General features: G+C 45.1%; 1 protein-coding gene across 1 annotated transcript; it reads left to right on the top strand.

Moving 5' to 3' along the window:
• The first annotated feature begins 10,746 nt into the window (after positions 1-10,746).
• On the top strand, positions 10,747-13,863 carry FUT4 (fucosyltransferase 4). Its single transcript, XM_087822194.1, has one exon. The coding sequence runs from the start codon at positions 10,768-10,770 to the stop codon at positions 12,280-12,282; it is 1,515 nt and encodes a 504-aa protein (XP_087678320.1). The 5' UTR covers positions 10,747-10,767; the 3' UTR covers positions 12,283-13,863.
• Positions 13,864-17,088: the final 3,225 nt, after the last annotated feature.

Below are 17,088 nucleotides of genomic sequence, written 5' to 3'. Positions count from 1 at the left end.
CCCGTCCTGCCCCACTGCCCAAGCCCCAGTCATTCTCAGGCCTGCTGCTTAGGCTGGGCGCTCCACCGAGGACTGATTTCTGTTTCCTTGCTAGGGTATCTGTCCTCCTTCCACCTTGGGGCCTTGGTTCCTTTTGTGGTTAAATTCTTATTGCCCCATTGCAGATCTTCCTAACTGGATTCACGGACAGGGTTGCTCATGCCAGGATTATTTATAATAACAAATAGACTAAAACCCTCTAAACACCAAATTTAGAGGATCATTTTTAAAATTACTATATAATATGATGCATCTTTTTTTGGTTTTTAATTGAATAAACATTTTTTAAAGTAAAAACTCCTTGAAAACCAAGATTACAAGGACACTTCTTGAAAATGATAAAAATCTATAGCCATCTTCAGCCAACAGCCATTTTCATACTTGATGATATACAGTAGAAGCATTCCTTCTGAGTTCAGGAATAAAACAAAAATGCTTTTTTTTTTCTCTAAAGATGTTTGCAACTTGCTCACTTTCATTCTTCATTTTCTATGGTCCAGGCCCCAGTAATCCCTGAATGTCTTCAGTGTGTGCCAGAAACAGTTGCTGCAGCACACTGGATAACCTGGTGTCAGAGGGCTTGCACCCCACTTCTTAACTTGGCCAAACAGTCAAGGCAGAAGCATCTGTGAGCCACACAATGAAAACATTAGAAGTAGAAAATAAAAAGCCAAAATGACCGGGAGGACTCTAGCTGCATGAAATGGGACATAAGTTTTCTGAAAAGGCAACTTTTTAGTCTTTTAAAGAAATTCATCCCTTGGTTTATCTTATAAACATATCCTTTGTCTTACAACTAAAATATTTATAGAGATAGAAATCATACAATGAGGAGGGTTTTTAAAATGAAAATATTATCCCATTACACATACTTTATAGCCTGCATTTTTTTCACTTAGTCATACATTATGACCATTTTTCTATGCAATATATGTTTGTCTCAATTATGATTTTACAGGTTATACAGTATAACCTGGTATAACAGTACCAAAATTTTCTTAACCTTGTCCCTACTGGTGGGCATTCATTTTGCATCCAATTTTTCTACACTTGGTATTTTAAGAAATATTTCCCTCACCTCCTTCTGCCCATGCAACAAATAGGAAAACCCTTAGATTTTTCTCATAGCCCAGATGACTCCTTAATCCTGCAGGTTTATACTCCAGAAGGAATAAACCAGAGGGACTTTGAATGAAAATAGGGTGATCAAGTTGGGAGTCAACACTGTCCATTTCAAGAGCCCCAGTCCTGTGAGTCCCCAGCATGTTTTGGCCAGATTCACATGCCTGTCTACACACACACACACACACACACACACACACACACACACACAGGAGACAGGAAATTGGAGGTTAACATGGATGGACCTGGACAACATTATGCTAAGTGAAATAAGCCAGTCAAAGGAGGGTCAATACTGCATGATTCTACCTAGATAAGGTATCTAAAATAGTCAAACTCACAGAAACAAAGGATAGGATGGTGGCTTCCAGGGGCTGGGGTAAGGCAGAATGGGGGAGTCGCTGGTCAACCAGTATAAAATTTCAGTTGCCCAAGATGAGTAAGTTCTACTAGAGATCTGCCGTACAGCATTGTGTCTATCGGTAACAGTACTGTACTGTACACTTAAAAATCTGCTGAAAGGGTAGACCTCATGTTAAGTGTTCTTACTACACTAAAATGCAATTTAAAAAAATAAGTAAGGTGCTAAAATGTGGACTAAAACTGTGTGCACGAGCAGGGCTTGTTGACTGGTGGTTTTCCTTACATAGGCAATGGTCAGGATGTGGCTATTTTTAGAGAGAATTGCAACCAGCGACAACTACAGATTTGTTTGTGTGACATGATGAAACCATGACACAGTCAGGTTTTCTATGTGCGTTTAAAGGCATGGGACAACGCTTATATCAAAGGAGGGAAGCTGAATACAAATCATGTTACAATATGATCGTAGTTTACATGTACTGTATATTCATCAAATACCAAAATATAAACGTGGTTTCTGAGGTGGGGAGGAAGAAGGAGCATTATTTTCTTTATTGTCTTCTTTATAGTTTTCTATATTTAAAATTGTCATATAATAAATATGTGTTACATATATGAGACAAACACAATAAATGCTACGAAAAAATCTTCCCTACTACATCAAGGTACTTTTATACTTTTTATTTCTTACCATGTCTCAGTTACTCTTAGTCTTTATTTTCTTACCTTTCAGATGCCTTTTTGATGGTAAATGGTAATGATATCTGTTAAGTAACAAACCTTATTTTTTTCTGATGTCTATACAATAGATGATGCCCCTTAAAATGATAGTACATTTTGTCCCGCCCCCTCCCATTTTTTTGTCTAAAGCTGTTTCCAGTAAGTGACTATAAGTACAACCAAAGGAATTCTTACTAATACAACCAACTGCCTTTAGTTTTATCTGACTTAATTATAGTGCTTGCCTGGAGCGCATGTGTGGGCCAAATGGCTTCCTTCTGGTTTATAATTGCACATCTCTGTAACTAAAGGAGAGACGGTGGAAACTTTGGGGCGGAGGCACTCATGTCTACCCCCAACCCTTACAGAAACTTGCTTCCCTTTAACTTGAAAAACTTCATTGGCAATCTGACAAACCCTGCCTAACTCATTGTAAATGGGCATGAGAAAGGGACAAAGATAGAGGCCTGAAAGTACTTTCTACCCTGACAGTGACACTTGATCAATACCAAAGTGACAAGGCAATCAAGGAAATGGTGCTTCAAGATACAAGAGTGCTGGCCTAGCACATCACAGCGTCTCGTGTCAACCTTTGGATTCTTTAGGACTGGGATTGCTCTAAAGCTATAATTCAAATGGGTGGGTAGAGTGTGGTAGCTAGCTGTCCCACGGTGGCACAAATGGTCTGTTTGTTCAGCTGTACCTTGGGTGCCAGCACATGATTGGAGCTCAGTAAACGCTATTTCATGAAGTTATACATTTATAAGTTTATAGGATCAAACAAGGTCTGACTTTAATGTGGCCCTGCAAATGTCATTCACTATAGGGCAATTCTCAGTCCATATTATATCCAAGTAAAGAAAAAACTAAGGTATTTTATTTTTCAAGGAAGCACAGCAAATTCTGGGGTCATCGTATCAAAATCTAACAACAGTCTTCATGGCTCTTTCTGAAACTGTGAACTGGGCTATGTGCCCAGGAGAGCTTCAAGGGAGCCAAAGAGCCAAAAGAGCTGTTCAGTGGGGGAAGTGATGAACGGTGGGCCCTGTGAGTGGGTGGTCAGACAGTGTCTCCCTCAGTCATTCACATAGAATTTCTCTGACTTAGAGAGTGGCTGCCTTTTCCCTGCTGTCTTGGATGACCCAAGAAATTAAGTCTTTGAACAGTGAGCTCACTCAGGAAAGTTTCCTCTTTGTGAAAAGCACAGAGGTGCTGCCAGGACAGAAGCAGCTCCTGCAATGCAGTTAGACCGGGGCAGTGTTTATTCACCCATCTTGCTCTTCCTCCTAAGACCGAATGTTTGTTGAATTGTAGTAAACATTACTAAGGGTAAATACAGGGCAAAGGGTTTTTTTGGATCAGTTGAAAAAAATCCTGTTATAACCAGCATTTTCAATGTGATTTCATGTAAGATTTCTGGGCTGTGGTATATTTGGCTATAATAAGCTTAACCTGCAACTATAAAATTTGGCTGTTCTAATTCTTCAGGGATTTTCTTTTTCCCCTTGCCATATGAGCAACATGCATTTACCCTTCCATTTTCACACTTTTCCAAAATCACTTATAGGTCACTGATATTATTTACTTTAATCCAACAAGCATTTCCTAATATTTCAAGCGCCTCATACCCCTCTTAGAGGAAGAATCACAGGAATGAATGTGATGGAACCCAGTCCCCACTATTGTGGTCTGATTGGCTGCTTGGGAGAATTTACTAGTCATGGCAGAATTACCTGACTTCTGGGGAAAATGCATCTTCCATCCATTTTCTCTTGTGAATTGTGCCCTGGGTCTGTGTGAGAAGTGGGTCAGGACAGGGAGAGGGGGAGAGTAGCCAAGATCCCTTCCTCAATCTACAGAGAATTGGTCTGCCTCCTGGACTTAGGGTCTGGTTGCCTTGAGTGTGTCCACACATAAGTACTGACACAGGGCAGGTGCCATAGTAAGCCCAGGTAGATAAGGTGAAGTTCCTGAAACTGGGCAGGATTTGTGCTAACTCACCTGACTGAGGACCCAAGTGGAATTGGGATGGGGGGTAAGAGGATAGTACTGGTGAACCTGAAAAGGATTTGGGAAGGCCAATATGATATCATTTTTACCCTACACTTAGGTGCTATTTTATTTATCAAAGTCATTCATTATCTTATAGTCCAAAGTCTTTTTGCATAGTCTTCATGAGCAGAAATTGAATTGTTTCGTAAGTGCCTCATGAAATGTATAATTAAGAGTGGTGGTCATTCATTCACTCATTCGTGCACTCATTTATTTAACACGTATTTATTAAACACCTAGTATGTACCAGGCATTGCACTATGTGATATTAACATGTTCATTTCACTGTCAAAATTATGGTCTTTTGTGTGAGTCTTGCATTCTATAATTTTTACATGTGACTAAAAATAATCTGCATTTAATTAATTTATTTATATTTTTTATTGATTTTTAGAGAGAGAGAAAGGGAGAGGGAGAGGGAGAAACACTGATGTGAGAGAGAAACATCTATCAGCTGCCTCTTGCACACCTGTAACTCGGGCATGTGCCCTGACAAGGAATAGAACCAGCAACCCCTTGGTGCACAGGGCAACGTCCAACCAACTGAGCCACACCAGCCAGGGCATAATCTGTATTTTAAAAAGGAATATTTTAACAAGAAGAATATAGATGCAAACCCTCTAAATATTTAAAATATAGTACACATATATCTGGTTTTAGTCAAAATTTCACTACGGAAATTTTTCTGAACATCCAAAATTCTGGCATTACCTGTTCAGTCAAGTAAGAATACAGGATAAACTAGAATGCACAAAAGACTAAAACCCTAAAATAAATATAGTAAGTTCTCATATTGTCTATTCATAACACTGTCTTTTACTGGTAGTAAGTTTTTGCACTTGGATAAAAAGAAAAGACCTTATAAGCTAGTGTTAGGTTTATTTTTCTACCAAGGATTTAACAGGGCAATAACAATGAATTGTGGATTGTTGTTGAACTTACACCAGTCTTAAACATTTTTAACAATCATTGTCATACTCATCTGCCAAAGGAAACAATTTCTACCTATTTGCATATAGATTAACCTTCCTAACTACACCGGCTCACTGGTTGGTGCCCATTTCCCAGTAAGTACATAATACTGGCAGGGACTCTGAATTGCTCTTTTCTTTCTTCAAGAAAAAAACAAAATTGAAAGTATACTTAGCAGGTCAATACTAAGTCACAGAAATCTCAGATCCAGTAAAAAATTGCAACCATTTGAGGGTAACCTCATGGAGCCTCGGCTGACAGAGCTCGGTGCTGGGGGGAAGACCTAAGGCACTCGGAGTTTGTTCTGGGGCTTCCCTAGGAAATACCAGATGTCTCTGGTGTGGAGCACCAGGACCGGCTTAAAATGAACTTTTTTCCTTGGGATGGAACAAACAATGAGTTAGGCTGTTAGGAACCACAGTTGGCCTGGTTCTTACCCCCAGAGAATTGTGTCCTATATTAAATTTTGGAACTGAAGAGGTCATTCTTGGACGTGCTGTGATTGCTTATTCAGCTTGATAAAGTGAGCCTTGAGGTCTGAAGCTGTCTCCTTTGCAGCTTTATCAATCCTCAGGTTCCAAAAGCCTCCTTTATACCTGACCTCGTTGTCTTCATGTTGCCACTGAAAGCCAGCTCTCTCTGTGCAACATTTTGTGGAAGGGGAAAGGCTTTTAAATAAATAGAGAATCATGTGTTAATTGTTACAACTTAAAGAGAGTCACAGAATGTTTAAAGTTCTAAGGCGATTTAGAGTTCATTTAGAATAGGAGTTCCTTACGCGAGGCTATGTTTTTGCCTGCCCAAGTCTTCTTCAGGTAACATCATTTTTTCCCTTTGGGGAACTACCCTTTCCCCATTGTTAGTCTTTGAGGTTTAGATGGGGCTGATTCTACCCTGTAGCTCCAAAAGAGATTCTGAAGAGATGTCCCTTGACCACAGTGATTGCGTCAAGAATGAGCACTAGGTCCAGGTTGGGCCTAGGAGAGCCAGCCTAATCTGATCAAGTTTGTGATGCCCGTCACCAGGGTTCTGATTAATACATGTGTGGCATTTTACACTGAAAGCTTAAGGGGCTTCTTAAGGTCACAGCAAGTCATTCGCAAGCCAATTTCTCCTGATACACACATTCTAGGGGGGAGCACGATACTGACACATCATTTCAGTAATACAGTAAGAGCATTCACTAATTCAACAACTACTCATCGAGATGATGAAGACTGCTAGATTCCTGGGTGTGTGCACGGGATGGAGTTATGAAAGATGTGCATGTGAGAGCACGCAGGAGGGGCATGTAGCGTACCCTGGATATGTGCATTTGGGAGTCCAGGAAGGCTTCCTGGGGCAAGGGACTGGCTTCCTAACATTCTATTCCTCTTTAATTTTCTTTCTCATTCTCGCAGCTACTGTCATAGTTCAGGCCCTTTTTGTTTCACATCTGAATTACAGCAATAGCTTTCCAACTGGACTTATTTCTACTCTTATCCTGGTCCCCAATGCCCAATTCATCCTTTAGAAACAACAGAATTTTTCTTAAAAACACTTAAGTATAACATATAGAGACATAAAAGTACATACGTAAGCATGTAGCTTGATGAATTTCCCCAAGCAAGCACGCTTGTTAACCAGTGCCTATATCAATACACAAGACCAGCACACCAGAAGCCACCTCCTGTCCCCTTCCATATATCATGTCCAGTGACATAGGAGCGTGGAAGAGACTGAGGAATCTCAGAGGGAAGGTGGGGGTGGGTGGGGGGGAGAGATCAACCAAAGGATTTATATGCATAAATGCATAACCCGGCCAATAGTGTGGGGAAGGCCAGGGGTAGGTGGTGGATGTGGGGTAGAAGAGGTCAATGGGGGGAAAAAAGGGGACATCTGTAATTCTTTTAACAATAAAGATAAATTTAAAAAAATATATACTAATCTCTATCTTGCTCCCTTGCTTTGTTAAAACCTTTCAAGGACTCTCCGCAGCCCTCAGGATAAAACCCCACCTCCTTGGCCAAACAAAACCCGAGTAGTTCGTAACCTCCTGTGCCAGTCCTCGGGGCCTGGCCTTTGGGTCTGCTGCCCCTTTCCTACGACTAACATCTCGACTAACATCAGTCCCCTTCCTCCCCGTTTCAGTTGTTCCTAATTATTCCGAGAGCTACCACCTCAAAGCCTTCTTTTTCCCATGTCTGTTTCTCTTAGAGATTCTTGAAGGTGGAAATAGTGCTTTTCATCTCAGTTTTCCAGGTGGTTAAATGAGTAACTGAGAACACCTTGCCCTTAACCCCTTTCCTCCCCTCCATTCTTTTTAAATAAGATTGAACATTGCCCTGTGAGTAAATCAGCGAGTGTGATCTTCAGTCAGTACAGTCATGCGATTTTGCAGTTTTGCCTTTGTGCAAACATCATAAGAGTGTATTTGCACAAACCGAGTGGGTATAGCCTATTGTTCTAGGCTACAAGCCTGTACAGCACGTTACTGTACAAAACAACACGACATTAAATCAAGCTCGAGAGAAATGATGCGCTCAAGAGACAGTACACGCGAGATGCATGAGGCTGTTGCCTGTGTGACACGGCACCGTGTTTTATGACAAAATTATTTTTAATAAATAGAAAGAGTAGCCCCGGTTGGTTTGGCTCAGTGGTTAGAGCGTCGGCCTGCAGACCAAAGGGTCTGGTTGGGGTGCGTGTGAGGCAACCGAACAATGTGTCTCTCTCCCATTGGTTTCTCTCTCCCCCCCCCCCCCCGCCTCCCTTCCACTCTCTATGAAAAGTAATTGTAAAAATATCCTCCGTGAGGATTAAAAAGTAATAATAAATAGAGTAGACTCTGAAATAATGATAAAAAGTATTGTTTGGAAAATACACTAGTAACATAGTCGTTTATTATCATCAAGTATTAGGTACTGTACATAACTGTGTGTGCTGTACTTTCATATACCTGGCAGTGCAGTAGGCTTGTTTACACCAGCATCATCACAAATGTAATGCACTGTGCTATGACCTTATGACAGCTACAACGTCACTAAGCAATAGGGATATTTCATCTGTTATAATCTTATGGGACTATGGCTGCAGATACAACCTGTCAATGACCGAAATGTCCTTATGTGGTGCATGACTGCAGTTTGTAGAGTCTGGCTTCCACTGATCCAGCCATACCCTCCTGCTAGGTATCCCCCCCCCCACCAAGAAAAGACTGAAGTAGGGATAGTTTGTGGTCTTGCACCCAACCAAGGTAAGTGAACACAATGGAAATTTATATTCATGAGATATGAGCCATTCTGCCAGTAAAAAGTTGGTTTAATTGGCATATCTCGAGGCTTAAAAGAAAGCTGGGAGTAGGGGGAGGAAGCAAGCAAGTAGGTTAACATTACCAAATGCTTACCTACCACGCGCAGGACACAATATGAGGCTCTATTTGTGATGTCTCACTTAACTAAAGTGGGAGAGGAATGTGCATCAATGTATAGATTTTTGAATTGCATTAAAAAAAAGCCAGCATGTCCTTTCCTTCATTTGGTTGAAAACAGTTATTTGTGCATTTATAACTTTTTCTTTTTAATTTAAAAAATAACAGTAGAGAATCACTGAAATTTCTGATTTCAATAACAATTTGCTTAAATAGCTTGAAAATTATTCTATAAAATTAAAAAAAAAAAAAAGGAACATTATAAAAGGTGTTAGTGTGTCGGAGAAAGCGTTAGTAGGTTGATGGGTATAGCCAGAACACCTCACGCTGTCCATCCAGTTCCCAAACTGTTACTGCAGGCCAGCAGGCAGTGCTACCTGAAACCATTTTTATAAAAGTGTTTATAATCTGGACTTGATTTTTTTAATTTTAGATTTTACATTGATTTTTAGAAAAAGAGGAAGGGAGAGGGAGAAACACTGATGTAAGAGTGAAACATCAATTGGTTGCCTTCTGCACGCCCACCCGTCCCACTGGGGATTGAACCCACAACCCAAGCATGTGGCCCGACCAAGATTCAAACCAGCAACTCTTGAGTGCACAGGATGACACCCAACCAACTGAGCCACAGCAGCCAGGGCTTGACTTGACTTTTAATGAAAAAGTTCCTCACCAAAAAATCCAATGGCAAACCCAAGTTTATTTTCTGTATGTATAACATCAAAAACATCTGACAGGTTGGCCCCATTCCCAGAAAGTCTATTTCCCCCCTAACATTCTGTAACTTACATGCCACTGGGCTGGGGTGCTGTGGAGGGACAGCTGGGATCTACTAAAAGTTTTCTCAAAACTGCCTCCTCTCCTTAAGTCAGCGGCCCATCCACAGCCTACTTAGAATTTTCCTGAATAAACTTTTAATAATACAAACAAAGGCCAAACCCAGAAATTCAAATTCAACCCATAGGGGGAAAAAATTCCAAAAGCGACTATAAGAAGTGCATTCCTCCAATGTTGCCGCCTCAGGCCAGTGTGACACTTACCCTTCATATCCTAAACTTGTCCTAAACTTGGGAGCTCTATTTCTTAGTCATCGGGTTTATGGCCCACAGCGTTTTGCATAATCTCACGTGCAGAAACTGTTTATTTTCTTTTTATTTTTTCGGTTAATCCTCACCTGAGGGTATTATTTGGGGGGGGGGGGGGAGAACCATGGATCTGAGAGAGACCCAGCAATTGGTTGCCTCCCGCGCGCCCCCCGCGGGGATGGACCTGCTCCCAGGCGCGCGCCCTGGGTGCAGAATGGAGCCCGCGACCCTTCGGGGTGCAGGCGGGAGCTCTTACCGCCGGGCAGGGCCAGAACTGGTTTCTTTAGTGCTTAGTAAAATGAATGGTAATGTTCACTTATTCACCTCCCTCAGTCTGCAGGACGCTCCCAGAGGACACAGGCCTCAAGGGTCTTTATCTTCGGCTTAAAGAGCCCCCCTCGCCCTAGTCAGAAGTGTTCCGCGGGGGGAGCCAAGGAAAGAACGTGCTTCTAGGGTTCAGAAAACGTTTTGGTCTCCTCTGTCCTGCGCTGGGGCAATAGGCAAAGGGGGCGCTCTTATAACAATAGGGCTTAACCTCAAAACTTGGTTTCACCAAATGCAAAACCTCTGCGGTCCGCGCGGCGGGAAGCTGACAGCGCAGCCGGTCGGTCCCGGTGGGTCACAAGGTCAAGGTCACCGACGAGCTCGGGATCCTCTCTCCGGCAGGCGTCGCTGGCCGCCGCGGGCCCCGAGGAAGGAAGTGGGCCGTGATCTTCCGTTCAGCCCGAAAGCTCCGCGCCCCCGGCTCGCCTTCCCTCGGGGCCGGCGCCCGCTCTCGCGCCGCAGAGGCTTTCGGAGGGTCCCGCGTCCCCTGCGAGCACCGAGGCGTGAGCCGCGTCCTCACTCGAAGGCGCGGGTTCGGGCCCCAGCGATCGAGCCCTGGGGCGGATCTGGGGGGCAGCTCCGGGCGGGCCCGGGAGCGGAAAGGCCGGGGACCCCCGCTGAGACGGGACGCTGGAGTCTCGGGTGACGAGCCCGTGGGGCGCAGCGGGGAGTCCGGGAGCAATGGAGGGGGAGGGGAACGGGCGGAGGTGCAGCAGGAAACGCCCAGGGCCTGGCCAGGCCGGTCGGGCCGGGGGCGCCTCGGAGGGGAGGGACGGGGCGGCGCCTGGCTGGGCTGCGGGGCTCGCTCGCCTCGCCCCGGCGGCGCGCCCCGCGGGGAGCTGCGGGGAGGGGAGCCGGGTCCGCGGGCTTTGGGATTCTGGGACCGCCCTCTCCGGGTCGAGGGTTGGCGGCGAGCGGCAACGACGGCTGGAACCGCAGCGGCAGCATGAGAGCGGGCACCGCCGCGCCACGCCTGCGGACGCGCGGCCGGCGGCGGCTCTGCCTGCGCGCGCCATGGGGGCGCCGTGGGGCCGGGCGCGCGGGCGGCGCGGGGCGCGGGGTCTGCCGCGGGCCGCCTCGGCGCTGGCGGCCTTCGGCCTGGTGTGCACGGCGCTGGCCGCCTACGCCTGCTGGGGGCAGCTGCCGCCGCTGCCCTGGGCCTCCTACGCCCCGCCGCGGCCGGTGGGCGTGCTGCTGTGGTGGGAGCCCTTCTCCGGGGGCAACAGCGCCACGAGGCCGCCCCCCGACTGCTGGCTGCGCTTCCACATCAGCGGCTGCCGCCTGCTCACCGACCGTGCCGCCTACGGGGAAGCCCAGGTGGTGCTTTTCCATCACCGAGACCTGGTGAAGGGGCCCCTGGACTGGCCCCCGCCCTGGGGCGCCCGGGCGCGCCCGGCGGAGGAGCTGGAGCTGCGCGCCCTGCAGGCCCAGCGGGAAGCCCCGGGCGCCTCGGGCCACAGGCCCCCGGGCCAGCGCTGGGTGTGGATGAACTTCGAGTCGCCCTCTCACTCTCCGGGGCTGCGCGGCCTGGCAGGTAACCTCTTCAACTGGACGCTCTCCTACCGGGCCGACTCCAACGTCTTCGTGCCTTATGGTTACCTCTACCCCAGGACGCACCCCAGCGACCAGCCGCCGGGCCTGGGTGCCCCGCTGTCTCGGAAACGGGGGCTGGTGGCCTGGGTGGTCAGCAACTGGGACGAGCGCCAGGCCCGGGTCCGCTACTACCACCAGCTGAGCCAGCACGTGCCCGTGGACGTGTTCGGCAGGGGCGGGAGCCGGCGGCCGGTGCCCGCCGTCGGGCTTCTGCACACGGTGGCCCGCTACAAGTTCTACCTGGCCTTTGAGAACTCGCAGCACCTGGACTACATCACCGAGAAGCTCTGGCGCAACTCGTTGTTGGCCGGGACCGTGCCGGTGGTGCTGGGCCCCAACCGTGCCAATTACGAGCGCTTCGTGCCCCGCGGTGCCTTCATCCACGTGGACGACTTCCCCAGTGCCTCCTCCCTGGCCGCCTACCTGCTCTTCCTCGACAGACATCCCGCCGTCTACCGCCGGTACTTCAGCTGGCGCCGGAGCTATGCTGTGCACGTCACCTCCTTCTGGGACGAGCCTTGGTGCCGGGCCTGCCAGGCGGTGCAGAGGGCAGGGGACCGGCCCCAAAGCATACGCAACTTGGCTCGCTGGTTTGAGCGCTGAAGCCACCCTCGCCCGGGTATGACCCAGGGAGGCCAAGCCATCAGCCTTTCGATGCTGTGCTGGGCATCTCCTTGAATGCAGACTCATGCGACTAAGGTTTTACTTGCGGGGAGAAGGCGATCTGCCAGTGTTCTTCGGCACAAAGGCTGGGTGGGTAGGATCCTGGTTTGGTTCTTTATGGGTTTTGCAAGTAGGAGTTGGGCTTTCTTGCCTGTTGATGGGCATCGGTGTTCCGGAGTGAAGGGGGGCCCTTCCTCACCTTGCAAGTAATCAGTGCAGAGGTGAAGAAACAGCTTAACTACAAGAAGCCATTGAGGCAGTTGCTGGGAATTTCTTCATCTGCCACAGGTCATATTTGTGGCCAGCCGTGAGTCCAAATGTCCTATACACACGGCTTTCCATTTCACATTCCCCTGGACCAATGTGCAGCAAACCCCTGGTTTTAGAAAGATCCTTGTTGCCGGGTAGTGGAAGGACTGTGGCCACAAGGAGGTCTTTCTCTTTGTTGGTTGAATTCCTCAAAACCTCAGCTCCTAAGAAAGGTGTGGAGGGTCGTCCAAGAATCTGTTGACTGTTTCTGAACAAGTACTGTTTGTTCCCTGCCCATGAATGGAAACAAGATGCTGGATTGTCCTTGGAGAAGAGTTAAGGTGAATATAGAAGTGTACCTCTCTTTTCACAGATGTATTCCTGAGGAGCTGCTTTTCTTTTATGTTTTTTTAATCCTCACATGAGAATATGTTTTTAAATTCATTTTAGAGAGAGGAAGAGAAATATCCACTGGTTGCCTCACGTAGGGGCCCAACCAGGGACCGAACCCGCAACCCAGGTGTGTGCCCTGACCGGGAAACAAACCTGCAACCTTTTGGTGTACAGACGACTCTACGACAAACTGAATCACCGGCCAGGGCCCAGAAAACCTGAGTTTCAATCACATCCCAAATTCACTGCCCTAGGAGGAGTTTGGTATTTAATAAAACCTTATGGAGAATCCCTTTACAATGTGAATGATCATCCCCTAACTAATTTCTTCTATGTCTTTGTTTTTCTATAACCTGCGTTTTTTTTTTTAAAAGCATATTAAAATTACAGATGTGAAAATAAAGCGGAAGCCGCTTTCTTCTCACTGCTTCCCAGAAAACCAGACTGTTTACAGACAGAAGGGAAGGAAGCCACAGTGCGACTTTCCGCAGTTCCTTATTTTGCGTCTTTATGGAAACTGAAATTTAAACTGGAATATCATTCCTCCAGGGGTGCTGGCATTACCTGTCTGCAGAACAATGGAAGAGACTGTACTGCATATGGAATTACGCAAAAGGAAAAATGTTTCATGGTATCTGTTAATGGCAGTGTTTGTTTCTATCTGTCAGTTTTTTGTTAAATGTTTAGTTGCTAGGGAATGGAACTAAATCGGTGTCTGTGATGAACTTTGTCTTTTGTTAAAGGCTAAATCTGCAGTTCTCCTTGGGCCAGCAGGTTTCCCTCCTAGTCTGCATAGTGGTACATATATCCTCGTGTTTCTAATGCCCTTGAGACTGTGCCATGGGACCAACTTTGAAAATATATGCATTGACTTTAAAAGTTGTCTGAGCAGCATATTTAGGAGGTGTTACGTTTGCCTACTCTGTGCCAAACCCTGGGCTTGGGGTGCCGTAGGAAAGACAAAACCATGGAAGGCAAGGTCCTTTTCTTTAAGGCTTACAATCTGCCACTGCCAATGAGTAATCAGTGAATTTTGATAAATCAACTGGCAGAACCTATTTGTTTAAAGCAACATTCTTAGTGACACAGGCCGTAAATGAATAATTAAAAAGCCAGTTGATTTACAGCCTGAAATAGTGGTTTACATTTCTCCTTGATTTATTATAATAAGGACCCTCAGTGACTAATTATTGTCTGTAAGGTCCAAGATTAATTAGGTTTCCACAGGGTTCTGTTGTAAATAGTAAGTTTGCATCTGACTACTACAGTTAGCTGAATCATAAAGTTTTATCTCTGCATTTGTTGTAGACTCACTTAAAAAGCTCACTAAAATCTAAAAAGCGCTTCAATTCTCTTTATCCTTAAAAGGAGAAATTAAAATCCATGGGTAAAATTTCCATATTAAAATATAGCATAGGCAAATTATAGTTACAAAGTATCAGCCATCCAACAAAGAAAAAGGAAAAATCTATTCTTAAAATGAGTATTTATGAGGTATTGGCCAATGATCTTGGTGTTACTGGGAATCTACTGGGGCAGTGGGAGAGAGTTTGGGTGTTGGGGCTAATCTGGTTTAGATTTGAATTCCTGCAGTGTGACCTTGGGCAAATTAGTAATAACTCTGAGCCTAGGCACCCTTATCTGTAAAATGGGGGAGGAAAATACTTCACAGCTCATGGTGAGCATTTCAGGAAATAAATAGGTAAGGGTGGTCACTCAATTGGTAAGAAAGATTTTTTCCCCTTCTTTCTCTGCAGTGGTTTTAGGGGACCTCCTATCTTGTATCCCAAATGAATCCCTAAAGCTAAGCCTATTGTTTCAAAAATCCTCATTGTCATTTAGATTGAACTTGAATTTGCAGACTGTAGAAGCACCTATGCTTTGTTTGAAAAAAAACTTTGTTTTGGTTTGGTTAAGTTACTTAGTTAAATAAGTAACTATTATTTTACTAATCCTCTTAGTATTGTCTGTAAAACTAACCACATATTTATTGAATACTTAGCATAAGGAAGGTATAATTGCATTTTTATTTATTTGAAAATTGGGGGTATGGAACAAACTTTTTTAAGGCTAATCTCATCAAAGAGCAGGAGAAATGTGGCAATTGTTCATTGTATGTTATTTCATTTTTCATATTCTAAATTGAGGAGGTTAAAATTTCACAAGCATTAATATAAAATGCATATAAATGCATCATATAGATTTCAGAATGTCTTTCCTATGATTGTCATGTCCTTCCTTCAACCTATAAACTTTTCTTTACAACTTATTACAAATTTAATATTTTTAGCACTTGATGACTCTAATTACGAGTGCACCTGGAATGCTGTTTGCGTCAGGAAGACAGTCTTGACCTGCTTTCAGTATTCGCAGGTCCTTCCCAGTTTCCAAGCCCTCCCCTGGCAGTACGTTAGAGGAGATGGGGTGGCTTCATGGAAAGAGCTTGCAGTTTGGAGTCAGAACCTCAGTATGCAGTTCTTCCACTTTCTGCCCCTGTGGCCCTGATTAGGCAGGGCCTAATTAAACTCTGAGTTTTAGCTTCTGCCTTTATAATGCATGAATGCCCCTAAGAAACAAAGATTAAATGTGATGATGCACTCCAGGGTGCTTTGTACATTGTAAGGAGCTATACAGTTACAGGATGCTCCACATTTTCAAGGCTCTAGAGGAGGGGTTGGCATACTTTTTCTGTAAAGGGCCAGAGTGAATATTTCAGGCTTTGCAGGCCATGCAGTTTTTGAAGTCACTGCTCACCTTGCCGTTGTAGTGCCCAAGCAGCCACTGGCAATACATAACAAATGGGGGGGGGGGGGCTGGATTTGGCCGCAGTCATAGTTTGTCAACTCTCTTCTAGACTTTTAGAGATAGAAGGGATTTGAGAGCCTACCTGATGGGGGTTTCTTAAAAAGGATTTAAGAAATGTAGCTTAAACATTTTTAGAGGCAAGTATTCCCGGGTTCCTGGACCAGCTCTGCAAGGTTTCCTAATTGTCTTATATGGGGCAAATTAAGCTTCCTGTGTTTTGATATTCTCCTGTCTAATTGAACATAATCACATACAATTTATAGAGGTATTAGGAGACTTAGATAAGGCACTTAAAGTACTCAGTACAGTGTCTGTCGTGTAGGAAGCACCTGGAAGATGTTAGCGGTGTTATCACCAGGCCATTGTACAGAAGAAGGAGCCGAGGTCCAGACCCATTATAGCACTTGCCTAAGGTTATAGTCGTAGTGGCAGAATCAGCAGCGCTTCTGCAAGTCACAACTGCTTTGAGCCTCTGTCACTCAAACTACAAACTGAGGGCGTTATACAAGATCTGCTCTTGGGACCTCTAGTTCCACTTGCCATCTTTCTAGTAACTGGCACACCGGGGCTTTAAGAACTAATTCGCCTTCCAAAGTGCCTTCCTTACAGTCTGGAAGTGACTTACTACACAGCAGCAGTCAACCGGCAGGAAACCAGGCACCAGAGAGGGAGACTCTGATTTTAGGGTCACATGCCTTAGATATCAGGGGAGGGAGCCAAGTCCTCGGTAATTAGTATGGTGAATAAATTGCATTGAATACATTTCAGGTCATTCTTGGATGTGTCTCAGGGACTTTTATGCTACATGTTTCTTATAACCAGTCAATAATTTATGTGTACATGTTCAGGTTATTTTGACAAAATAATTAAAGTAATGAGATGGAAAATGACTCCTTGTTTATCATGTGTATTCCCAGGCACTAATGTGTATAACCAGGGCCCATGGGATTTTCTTGGTCAAAGGGTTTTTGTAAGTTCATTGGTTCTAGGTTGTTAACTGAAATGTGATGACTTTGCCTCCCTAAGTTGCACCAGGTCCTGTCTGGGTGATCCTCTTGTTTCTCTTGCTGGTCACTCTTCTCCAAGGGCAATACGGAGGAGACTCCTTCTCTCATTCCAATTTATTTCCTAGGTGCTCTAATACCCTCTCCACTGTCTCTAGCTCCTGTTCCCTGAATTTAAAAATGCAGAGGTGGAGTAAAGTCTGGGAACTTGAGAGGTGGCAGAAGCATCTTTCTTAACAGCTGGTGCTCAAATTATTGAAAGAAAAATATGAAATTGGAAAAAATAGGATTATTT

The sequence above is a fragment of the Miniopterus natalensis genome, chromosome 11 (assembly GCF_054644295.1).
Source record: "Miniopterus natalensis isolate mMinNat1 chromosome 11, mMinNat1.hap1, whole genome shotgun sequence".
NCBI classification, from domain to species: domain Eukaryota; kingdom Metazoa; phylum Chordata; class Mammalia; order Chiroptera; family Miniopteridae; genus Miniopterus; species Miniopterus natalensis.
This window is presented reverse-complemented; position numbering and strand designations above follow the sequence as displayed.